At 36.7% G+C, this 12,521-nt stretch overlaps 1 protein-coding gene across 1 annotated transcript; it reads right to left on the bottom strand.

The window, feature by feature from the left end:
- Nucleotides 1–217: 217 nt before the first annotated feature.
- On the bottom strand, nucleotides 218–4,739 carry LOC126724467 (exopolygalacturonase-like). The gene is made up of 5 exons (XM_050428994.1): nucleotides 4,722–4,739; nucleotides 2,234–2,344; nucleotides 1,707–2,015; nucleotides 600–1,115; nucleotides 218–462 (listed from the first exon to the last, which is right to left on the bottom strand). The coding sequence occupies exons 1-5, from the start codon at nucleotides 4,737–4,739 to the stop codon at nucleotides 226–228; spliced, it is 1,191 nt and encodes a 396-aa protein (XP_050284951.1). The 3' UTR covers nucleotides 218–225.
- Nucleotides 4,740–12,521: the final 7,782 nt, after the last annotated feature.

The following is a 12,521-nucleotide window of genomic DNA, read 5'->3' as shown; positions in this document are numbered from 1 at the left end:
TATCTACAATAGCACTCCAGATCATAGTAGCTTTTAGTAAAAGCTTGAACTCAAACAACTCTAAAAATAACTATCCAACATTCCACAATTTCATTTAAATAAAGAAAAAGGGAACATGATAGACTGAAGTAAATGAAATTCTACTTAATATAGAACTCCTATAACCTATTTGCAAATAGTATTTCCTTATTCCGCATTAGTTACAATAGCTTGGGAGACATTTTATTATTGTTTAGTGGTACAAGCAGGAGGATTCTGCTTGCCCGAAACGGCGGGCTTGACATTAACACAAGTGGAAGTAGTAGATCCTCCAGCGCCTTTGTATGCGAGATCAATGTTAGCAACCACCACTTGTTGACATGGTACACCGCTACTACAAATAAGCTTCATAGCTTCCTTTGTTGAAGAAGTGCCTCTAATGTTCTTGAAGCTAACATTGCTGATCTTAACTTTCGAGGGAGACTGAAAGCGAAACAAACAAACAAAAACCCACCCAAGAATTTGATATTAGTATCTGTAATTTGATTTTTTTTTTTTTTTTTTTTTTTTTAACTTTTAACATCAAAATGAGTGTATATATTTGTGATGTTCATAATAACCTTGCTTGAGCATTGACCATTTGGGCAGTAGCCTTGATCAATGAGGATAGGATTGGCAACATTGTTCATGACAATATTCTCGAAATGTATATCAGAAGCAGTTCCAGGTGTGGAAGCAGGCCATGTTTTGATTCTAACACCATTCGTTGTACTGCTAAGGGTGCCACCAATTACTCTAATTCCTGAAACTGGTTGTTCATTTTCGTACTTTCCAAGACTTCCAACGCTGATACCATGGCCAGGTCCACAAGTTACTTGGTTAATAGTAACACCTTGGGTTCCATCACCAATGGAGATGCAATCGTCACCTGTTCCAACTTTGGCATTGTTGATGGTGATGCTAGATGAATGTCCAATGTGGATTCCATCGGTGTTAGGGCTATTTCCGGGTGCAGTGATGGTAACATCTTGGATTTGTAAGCTCTTACATCCGTAAACGTTTATGTGGAAAGCTTTGCTGTCCTTCGATTGAATGTCACTGACTATTGAATTTGTGACAAAATCGAACCTTATACTCTGTTTATGTTTAAAAGTTAGATAAATCAAAACATCAAATATGAACGCCATAGTTTCATTTAAATATTCTCCTAAAAATATTTTCATTTAAATATATTATAGCAAAATGCTGACGCCTCTTTGAATTACTATATTAAAAAAAATTACAAATATATATCAATGAATGTTGTTGGTACTACTTCAACAATATTATATAAAAAATTCTTTCTAGACTGAACAATTTGTCACAAATTGATGTTATATGTGAGTATGATTGGTGAGCTATCACTTTCACCTTTAACCACCACTTTTTCTCCATTACACACAGTTGCACAAGTTAGGGTCATGGCTCAAAAGTTGTGTCCATATTCCGTATATGGACTTTCTCATATATAAATTTTAAATTTTCTTTTTTGGTGAGTTGTGACACCTCACTATATAAAGCTTACGTCAAATTATTAATAATTTGATAATATCCTTAACATCATTAGATGAATAAGTGCTTGAATTAGTATTTTGTGATGGTTAAAGTTCTTAAAGTTGTAGTGTCTGTATATATCTACATAAAAATAATGGAAATTTAAATGCAATTTATTAAGATTGAAATCTTACGGTAGGAAGCATTTTGCAGTCGGAGTCATGGTCACAATTATTTTTTTGCCATGCCGTTTGTCCTTTGCCATCAAAAACTCCACCACCTGACACAGTGAGACTGTCGATATGTTGAAAAGAAACCCAAAAGTCTTTACCCTTGAAGGAGGCAACGTCTGATGGGGCCACTAGGGTACCCTGAAGGTTAAACTCAATAGCACCTTTGCATGGACCTAACAAAGTCACTAGACCTAGTTTGTATGTCCCTGTTGAAATCACAACTTTACTTCCTGCTACTGCGCACGCAGCTGTCCAAGCTTTCGTCAAAGCCTAATAAACACATTATGAAAAATCAAAATCAGTATATTACAATCATTTTTCATGTTAATGTTTTATGATCTGGTCAAGACACCAAATAGTTTTTAGTATAAGCATAGATTGAACCTAAGTTCTTTTATTTGAAATTAAAAGACTTTACTGGTTAAGTTAACTAGAACCCACTTTACATGTTAATTAGGTATAGTTAACTGCGCTACACATATTTATACCTGGGTGATATCGCCATTAGGCTGTCCTCCATATGATTTAATGTCAAAGACTTGCACGGCATTGGTGGATGCCAAAAACAATAGCAAGGAAATTGTTACAATGCTCAAATTCTCTCCCATTTATTGTTCTTTATTTCTCTGCTATTAACAATTTGTTGTATGGTATGATGGTTTCCCTATTTCGTTTGAAGCTATTTATACTGCAGTACCTGAGCTCATCACCATTAAAGCCATCCAACTGATATTAACTAATTTTATGCATGGTTGCGAAGAAATCTCCTTTTTACACTTCAACTTCTATACTATTATTAGCTTTCATGCTTCCTCCTTCACTAATTAATTAATAGTTTATCGTTATAATCAAATCGTTGATGTCCAGTTAAGAATTAATCAATTTTAGAAACCATGGAAGGATAAATTTTTAACAACTTTATGATTGAATTATGCTAATAACTCTAAAGGATTGTAACATGTCTTTTTTTTGGTCCATTATTCTATAAGATAAGATTATTACTACTATATATCACCCTAACTTCTTAGCCTTAAATGGCAAGCTCTTAGCTACCTGAAATCTGTTCATTTTCTCCTTGATGCAAATTGAATACTTGCCGTTAGAGAGGGAGGAAAAAGTCTAGAAAAATAACCACCTCCAAAACTATCCAAATTTAGTATAGGTAGCATGCCTGTCTTCAGTGTAAAATAGGAAATAAAGAAAACACTATATAGGAGAAGCTGAACTCACCTTTTCAATTATTACATTTATCATCATTACTATAATTAGTTTACAGATCCTTGTCAATTATTATATACTAGCCAGTAACCCGTGCAATGCACGAAAAAGTTAGACATAATCCTCTTTGTCTAAATAAGAAATTTGATAATTATGATAACTAACGAACATTTATTATAATCGTAATGCCAAGAATATTGTAGTTGTCACCTTTCGAGTATTTTTAAAGAAAATATTTAGAGTCAAAATTCTCACTTCTCTATTGCGACTATCGAATTAAAAACAAAAGAAATCAACAAATACTTTCAATGGTCTTTCTTTGAATTTAGAATTTTGAAATTGGAAACGTTTTTTGGTTCTTAATGTGGAGACAAAGATTGTCTATCTATGGGTTTCTAGCATGTAGAATACAAAAGCTCTGTCGACTTACCCTTCTTAATTATCCAATCGTGAAAAAGTCTTGCAGTTGATCATTACATGTTAGGCTTATTACACACAGTACTTGATGGAACATAGCAATTATTTCACCATTATTTTGTTGTCATATCATTGTACCATGTTATTCACAAGAAAGATGAAAAAATTAATTGTTAATTGTTTTTGGCTTTTCTAAAGGGAGCTCATTTTATTTGTTTGGCTAGTACAAATTATCAGGTTGTATAATGAGTTTTGTTTTCTTTCTTTTTGTAGGTTAAGACTATTAGGTGATCTATTAAAGAACTAGCAATGGGTTGAGGGAGATGCTCTGGCTCATTTCCTTCCATTCTCAACTTATTATATTCAGCATTCTCAAGTGTCATGATTCTGAGACTGTGGACCATTAGTTTTTGGTTTAGGGCAGCCAAACTGGCATCTATGTCATCATCCTCTACAGTATGTAAGGTTAGTGTACTTGGTTCTGACTCATAATACGACCCCAATTCTAGAACCTCTCTTCCATGGTTGTCATACCCAGGGCCAAACCTTGAGCTGACATTGGTGATATCACTCTAATCTGAAAGATGCCCGTAGGGATATTCTTTATGATGCATCTGGTTGGCTTGTGTATTTTCCTCTCTTGCATCCTCTAACACATTTATCAACCTATATTGATTACTATTAGTATCGCTCCACCTATTAGCTTCAGTATCATCTTTAATATCTTGATCATAGTAGTCCATATCACTGTCATATTCCTCATAGAATAGGTTTGTGTCTTCATCTTCTCTATCATTAGGGGGTTCACCCCAATCATCTCCGTTGTATGGGCTATCATAACTTCCGTTACTGTTGTCATCACCATTGGTGCTGCTATCATCATCACCATGTCCATTATCATTGTTGTTGTTGTCACTACTACTATCACTCTTGTCTTCACTTCCATCTTCATAATCACTAAGGGCTGCTCCCCCTTCCTCATCTTCATCACTAGCTCTTAGTTCATACGGGCTCTTCAATGTATGCTGGCAGGCCTCCCAATATTCTTCTTCTTCTATCTGGTAGCGTAGTCATGGCAAAAGGATCCATGTGATCAACCCAATTAGTAGGGACCTAAGTTGTATCTTCCAACTTTAATTCTGGAGCGTTATTGTGACAATCAAGTAGTATCCTGAAACCAAGCACCATTTTCTTTGTTATAGGATCGAATTTTGGTTCTAGGAATCCCCAATAACGTTAACTTTCTCCAACTTTTACAAACTTCCCATTCAGTGTAGGAGTGTAGGGCTTCAGAGGTTTTAGAGGACAAGGGAGTCATTTTGCTTTGGCTTTGGCTCAGACCATCTTTCTCATTCCCATATCTAACAAATCATCATTAGTGGGCTTATAGCCTAGCCCAAAAGGTGGTGTGGCAGTAGGAATTGCCAAGTCTTGAACGGTTGGTTTCTTCACAGCTCTCCCTTGATTCATCCTAGGAAGGTAGTTCATCCTTCTTATCATTGCTACGACATTGTTGTTACCATAAGGAGCAAAGTCCATTGGGATCTTTTCAACTTCTTCTTCTTCTCTCTTTTCAAAGCTAAGCTGCTCGATCTCAAAGCCAAGCTTCTCGATCTCAAAGCCATCCAAGGTCAATGGCTCCTTCTTAGAATCAATGCCATAAACGGGTTTAGGCACAGACAAAGTATCTCTATATATGGTCACAATAGCCCCTTCGTGTGGAAACCGAACCTTTTGATATAGGAAAGAAGGCACAGCTTTTGTGTCATGGATCCAAGGTCGCCTAAGGAGCATATTAAAGCATGAAGCCATATTAAGGACCTGAAAATCCACCTTCTTGACCATCGGTCTGATGGTGAGCTCTAATGTTATGGTTCCCAAGACTTCTCTTCTACTGTTGTCGTATGCCCTCACATGTTAATCTGTAGGCACAAAGTCTTCAATGCTCAGGCGAAGGCCGCTTGTAGTCTTCAAAGGACAGACATTCAAGGCACTTCCATCATCTATTAAAACCATTGGTAACATTTTCCCCATGGAATCCACAGTAATATGCAATGGATCATTGTGGTGCTTCTCCTTCCTGATTAGATCCTTGTTGGAATAGGAAATAGTGAGTTCCCTATTTATGGACCCAATCATAGCATTCAAATCTTAGGAGGTTGTGGTTGTTGGGACTTGGATTTGGTTGAGCAGGTCTACTAGGTTTTATCGATGTTTGTATGAGGCCATGAGTAAACCCTATAAGGATATGTTGGCATGTGTCTTCTCCAGTTACTTGAGGAATTCATCTTCTTTAGCAAGTGTTTGTTGAGCGGACCTGTTCAGTGCTTCAACTGGGTTGTCGGTCTCTAAATGTAGGGGTTTAAAGTGTCTCTCCCCTTGTGATGTGGGCAATTTTGGTTGAATCATGGGAATCAATGTCTCGAGGTTTGAAGTGTCTCCCCTCATTTGTGGATGTTTGGTTGTTTTCTTGGGAATAAATGTCTCAGGGTTTGAAGTGTCTCCCCCCATTTGTAGATGTTTGGTTGTTTTCTTGGGGTTTGAAGTTTCTTCCCCCATTTGTGGGTGTTTGGTTGTTCTCTTGGGGTTTGAAGTGTCTCCTCCCATTTGTTGATGTTTGGTTGTTTTCTTGTTCTGGTACTTCATTCCATATGTCATATTTTGTGACAGTAGCAGTTGTTCTATCATTAATTCTTCCTACGTCGTCATGAAACACTCGGGTAGGTCATAGATCAACTTGGACAGGTTTTTCTTATTATCTTCTTTGGTCATCAAGCAATTAACCCTTGGTCCTTTCCCAAAATTGTGATTGGGCAAGGGATTGTTAAAGATGCTAGGCCTTGTAGGCGGCTCAATCACTTTATTGTCTATTAGGCCTTGAATTGCATGGCGAAGGGCGAAACAACGGTCAGTGTCATGACCAGGTACTTGGTGGTAGGAACATCTTTTATTCATATCAAATCCTGAGGGCAAGGGGTTTGGAATTGGTCTTGGGTCTAAGGGTTTCAGTAACCATTTTGCCTTTAGCTTATCAAACACTTGGCCCATTGGTCTTGCACAGGTGCAATGCGTGCAATCAATTGATAAGGATCATTTTTATGAATATTGGAAACCTCTACAATCTTAGAATTAGATCCTAGATTCTTTCTAAACCATGGAAGGTCATCAATCTTTATAGTACCATTGTTCATAGCATCTTCAATTTGAGTTTCGGCAGCAATTGAAGCTTTAAAATTAGGGAAATACTGTGCAAACAAATATTTATGGTATACAGGCAATAAGTTCTTTACAACCATGGCTAATTGTTCTTCTTCACTCGGCCTACTCATCATCTATGCAGCCTTGGCTCTCCATTTGGTAATGAAAGTAGAGAAGGATTCTTTCGGCTCTTGCTTGGTAGTCTCAAGGTCTCTTCTTGTGACGTCCACTTCTATATTGTACTTGTATTGCTTGTGAAACTCTCGGTAGATGTCCTCCCAACCTCTTGCTCTTGCATTATCTAGGTTGAGGAACCATCTAAGTACTTCCTCAGTCGCACCTAAGGGCTGCATAGCTCTCATATACATCTTCAGATGAGACTTTGCGTAGCCGGTCCCATCAATCTTGTCTAGATTTGGCATCTTGAACTTGGGTGGCAACCTTGCATTAAGGAATAGGGAAAGAGAATCGTAATCCACAAGTTCCTCCATCTTGCGGGCTCTTCTAATCATCTCCTCCATTTTATTCATCCTTTCATTGATCTTCTTCTCATTCTCTATGGCTGGTGGATCATGATCAATATTATCCCCTTTTTTATTACTTTTCAAATTCTGAAGCTGTTGCATTATACAGTTCACTTAATCTAACTAGCTACCATAGTGTTAAGTAGCTCTTGGGTGTTCATGGGTTCTTCTGTGTTTGGGTGTTCTCCCTCTTCTGTCATGTTACTAGGAACTTCAGACTTCTTGTAGCTTGAATTGTCTTGGACGTCAAAGACGGGGTTGTGATGTTGTAGCAGTGGAGTTTCTTCTATATTTGAAGGCTTCAGTATTATGATGGGAGTGATAGGGTTGGAGCTGGAGCTACTGGCTTAAGTGTCGGGCTTTAGTTCTCTTTGTAGCCTTCCTTTAAATCTTGACTAGATTCTCCCTTAATGACAGGCTTGGTTGGGTTAGTCAAAGCTAAGACCCCATCCATATCCATCAGTCAATCAAAACAAACACACACAACATGCAATGCAATTTTAACCGGGACTGACCTAAGGATAAGTTCTAAGTTATTATGTTGTAGGGTGGGTTTGTTGTTTCATTGTTTCCTATAGCTAGGACGTTACACCTCCCAACTTGTAATGTAATGAACATTGCGTTGGTCCAAGCAGCATGGTTTGTTTATTATAGTAAATAGGAAATGATCCAATGACTTTGGGCTATGAGTTGGTGAGTTCGCCACTGGGTACTTGAATCTAGTGAAGACCGGTGATCCATGGTTACTACCACCACAAAATTGTTGAAAGGGGTGCACACATTGTTGTTTGGATGGCACACATTATGACAGTTAGGGAAAGATTTTAACTCCCAAAACAAACAACAAAATATCATACACCACAATATTATGCAACATCCCATCAAACATAAATAAAAAAACAACAACTATATCATGCAAGACCATGCAAAACAAAGGTACATATTTGGTCACTTAAGTCTAATACGAAGCTTAGCCCTTGACATCCCTAACAGAGTCGCCACTGTGAAAGATGTGTCCTTTAAAAAAAGAGATTTGGGTACCTTTTTAGGGCACCTCTCCTTTTGGGTAAGTGGTATGGAGTCTCCATTTATTTTTCTTTATACAAAAAAATAAGAAAAAAAATACTAATTAATAAATACATGACTGAATAGTTCCAGTCATTGATTGCATAAAAATTACATATATGGAAAATTGAAAAGTTACATTACTTTGGGTCCTAGTTACAATCTACCAAATATTTACATGGCTTGTTGCCCTAGTTACATTCTACCCAAAAAAGAAAAAAGAAAAAAATAAAGACAAGGCTAGATCTACTAAACCAAAAACCTAAATCTGGAGGCTAGGTTAGGGAATAGGGAGGTGTTCGGCACCCATTCCGCCCAGAAAAAGTCTGATCTTCTAGACTTTAGTGACCAATGTACCATGCTATGCATGTCATGCCTGATATGTTGAACATGTGAATGAAAAATTAAATCACACAAATTTATGTATGGATGAAATCTCTTCTTTTGTTAGAAAAATCAGATTTGTTTTTATTATTAAAAAATGATTTTGATTTGTCAAAATATCAGATCTGGTTTGTGGGATGTAAAAAAAAATTGTGATGACAAAAATTCAGATCTGTTTTGTTATATAAAAAAAAATGATTTTTGATGACAAAAATTCAGATCTGTTTTATTATATATATATATATATATTTTTTTTTTTTTTTTAATTTCTAAGAAGAAAACTTCACTCATAGTCTAAAATTATGCAATCATGAATTAAAATAAACACAAACACAATAATACATAATCTGTTTCTTATTTCAACAATTTGCATGTATTAAGAAAATCATATTTGAGAAAAATTTAGATCTGCATCTCATAAAGATGCAGATCTCTTTTTGTTTGAGAAAATTGAGATCTACATCTTAAGAAAGATGCAAATCAGTTTTTGTATTGAGTAAAAATTCAGATCTACATCTTATAAAGATGCAGATCTGTTTTGCTTTAAGAAAAATTCAAATCTACATCTAATGAAGATTCAGACCTATTTTGTTTTAAGAAAAAAATTAGATCTACATCATATAAAGATGCAGATCTATTTTGGAGATGTAGATCTGTCTCGTTTTAAGAAAATAATTGTTCACTTGCAAATTTATTGAAATTCAAGAAAAAGATTATAACAATCATATAGAAAATATCATGCTTCACACAAAAGGACAATTAACAATTCATAGATATTTGAAAAAGAAAGATATATAAAATGCATCATCACATCACAAGAGAAGGGTGAAGGAAACAACCTCTTGCATGAGCACACTTTGTTTTTGAGAGAATGTTTTAGGGTTCAAAGAAATTTATTCAATTCTCTTTGAAACCTAAAAACCCTAATTTTGTAACAACACTCAGAGAGAGGATACAAAAATATGTGTGGTTTGAGAGTAAAAAACGTATGCCTCTCAGAGCGTAAAAAAAAGATGCTGAATTATGAGGTTCAGTCTCTATTTATAGAGGCCAGAAGACTCTAAAAAATAGATAGGATGATTAGGGTTTGAATCCAGACGCATCCTTTTGCAAAAAGGTCGAAAAGGGTGTGCCTTATCATCACCTGAAAACTGTTGGGCCAAAGCCCATCACATGAAAATTTGTCCTTATGGCTCTGTGTTTGGGTGCCGTTTGGACTCCTTTTCTAAGATTTTTTGGCTAGTCCTTATACCTAGACATGTTTTCATCCTCCGTCTATGATTTTTCATCTCTTTTTTGGATAATTCCGGCTTTTTTAAGAACAATTATCTTCTGGATAAATCCCTTAAAATAAATCTTGATAATGTTCAAATTATCCCCAATTTTGTTGTTATCCAATCATCCCTTTTATTACTATGCATGCATCCCAATTTTAAAACACTAATTATCAACCATTCACAAAATTATATAATTAATTTTAATTGTTTGACCAATCATAATTAATTTAAATTAATAATGTGCGGTCGATTCTTCCTAGACACAATGCATGTTGACCGTGCAAACTTGATCATGCGATATCTTTCAATCTGATGGTCCGATTCAGAAACCGGAAACACCGTTGTGACAGTAAGAATCTCAAGATCATTTTTATGATATGCAATGAATGAATTAGTGCATACAATGCAGGAAAAAAAAAATTAATGCATGTGATGCAAGAATTATATTTTTTGTATATGGATGGTCACTCCAGTCATCTTCCTTGATTAAATCATGGGTGCAAAATCGAGTGTCTCCACTAAGTATAGCAACAGGGGTCGTCCACGTACTAGTGCTTGCAGGGTAGAAAGATGATTCATTATCTGTTGGATCCTTTAAAAGGCTTCCTCTATTCAGTTCCCCAAGTGAACTTAGCACCTTTTTTCAACAGTTTGGATAAATCACTTATGACCAAAGCTAATCCTGGCACAAACCTCCTGATGTAGGAGACCCTCCCTAGGAAACTTTTGAGCTCTCTAATCGTTGTAGGCATTTCCATTATTGCGATTGCTGTGGCTTTGGCTGCATCTACACTTATGCCTCTGTGATGTATTAGGAAACCAAGGAATTTTCCAGCAGATACTCTGAAGGCACACTTCATGAGGTTCATGCGTAGTTTGTACTTTTTGCACCTTTCAAAAATTTGTTTAAGTATTTGGAAGTGTCCTGCTTTGGTCTTTGACTTTACCACAATATCATCCACATAATCTTCCATTTCCCTATGCATCATATCATGGAAGATGGCTGTCATGGTTCTTTGGTATGTGGCCCTTGCATTTTTAAGGTCAAATGGCATCACAGTGTAATAAAAATTTTCAATTGGGGTCCTGAATGCTGTCTTTGCATCTTTGGCAGCCATGCGGATTTGGTTATACCCACTATATCCATCCATAAATGAAAACATGGAGTTTCCCACAACTGAATCCACAAGGAGGTCAACGTTACACAGGGGGAACTCATCTGTTGGACATGCTTTGTTTAGATTGCAAAAATCCACACAATACCGAATTTGGCCATTCTATTTCTTCACGGGTACTACATTGGAAAGCCATTTGGGGTGCTGGATGGGCTTGATAAAACCACCTGCCAGCAGCTTCTTGACTTCCTGAGTTATTTGAGCTTCTAAATTAGTGTGAAAGACCCTGGCTGGCTGAACTACTGGCTTGACTCCCGGGTCTACAATTAGAGAATGGACCGCCAGTCCTGGATCCATACTAGGCATCTCATCATACATCCATGTGAATACATCCACATATTTCTTGAGTAATGCCACTAACTGCTCCTTTTCTTGTGCTGTCAACTGACTGCTAATAAGGACAGGCTTCTGGGATCCCAGCTTAGGCCCCAGTTTTATCTCTTCTAATTCCTTCTAGGGCGGGATTTTTGCTTCCTTGATTGGGTCCTTTAAGATTTCTTCTTGAGCCATCATGCAATCCGGTGATCCAGGACCCTCCTGCATGATGCATTCAAGCCTTGTGCACATTCATAAATGATAAATTAACCTTCCTCCGGGTTCTCGTACTACCACGCATTCCCGAGATCCTGAGGAGTTGGTCTCCTTCTTTCTATCCAAAAGGTTCTTCAGATCATGGGCACCCCTCTCCTTCTTCTTCTTCTAAGACAGGTGCTCCTAGGGTCCCCAGCGTGGGGCTCTTGTCATCCAGTTCTAACTCGTCATAACACATTGTTTCCACAAATTTCACTTCTCCTTGGCTGAAAGGGTTCGGGTTGGCAGGGATCCTTACAGGCCTCTCATTCAATCTTTCTTTAACACATTGATGGTACGTGAAGGGAATAAGGCAATGCTTGTGGAGCCATGGGCATCCTAATAGAATATGGTAAGAAACCTATGAGTTAATCACATGAAATCTAGTCAGGCCTACTATTAGGCCTACCCTTAAGGCCAACTACACATATCCCTTAGTTGATTCTGCTAACCCTCCAAATCCTATTATCTCCATGGGAGCCCCCAGGATCCTACTTTCAGTCAGGCCCATGGCCTCAACACTAAATTTAAAAAAAAAAAATAAATAAATAAGAAGAAAGTATTATGGATATGTATTATGGAATGATGTAGTGTTTTTGTATTAAAACTTGGAAGGTAGTACTATTATGGTTGTCTTATGGAACAATGTCAAGTATTTTGAATGGTTAGGTATTAGGAGTTATGTGTTATGAATGCTTATGTTTAATCACGATAATGTAATACTTGGAAGTATATGTGCGTTTTTCTCTGTTTGGTCATGAATGCTAATGTTTCGTACTTTGAGATTAGCTTTTGGGTTTTGTTTTATTGATTTGAGTATTTTTCAAACTAGTAACTAACCCGTAAAATCTAATTGATGGTGAAAATTTGGACTTAAATGTTTCAATGCTCAAACCATTAGTTCTATAATTCCCCATAATTCAAACATTGGTTTATGAAATATTTTTA

The sequence above is a fragment of the Quercus robur genome, chromosome 4, assembly GCF_932294415.1.
Source record: "Quercus robur chromosome 4, dhQueRobu3.1, whole genome shotgun sequence".
NCBI classification, from domain to species: domain Eukaryota; kingdom Viridiplantae; phylum Streptophyta; class Magnoliopsida; order Fagales; family Fagaceae; genus Quercus; species Quercus robur.
Note: the sequence above shows the minus strand (reverse complement) of the source record. Positions and strands in the feature narration are given on the sequence as shown.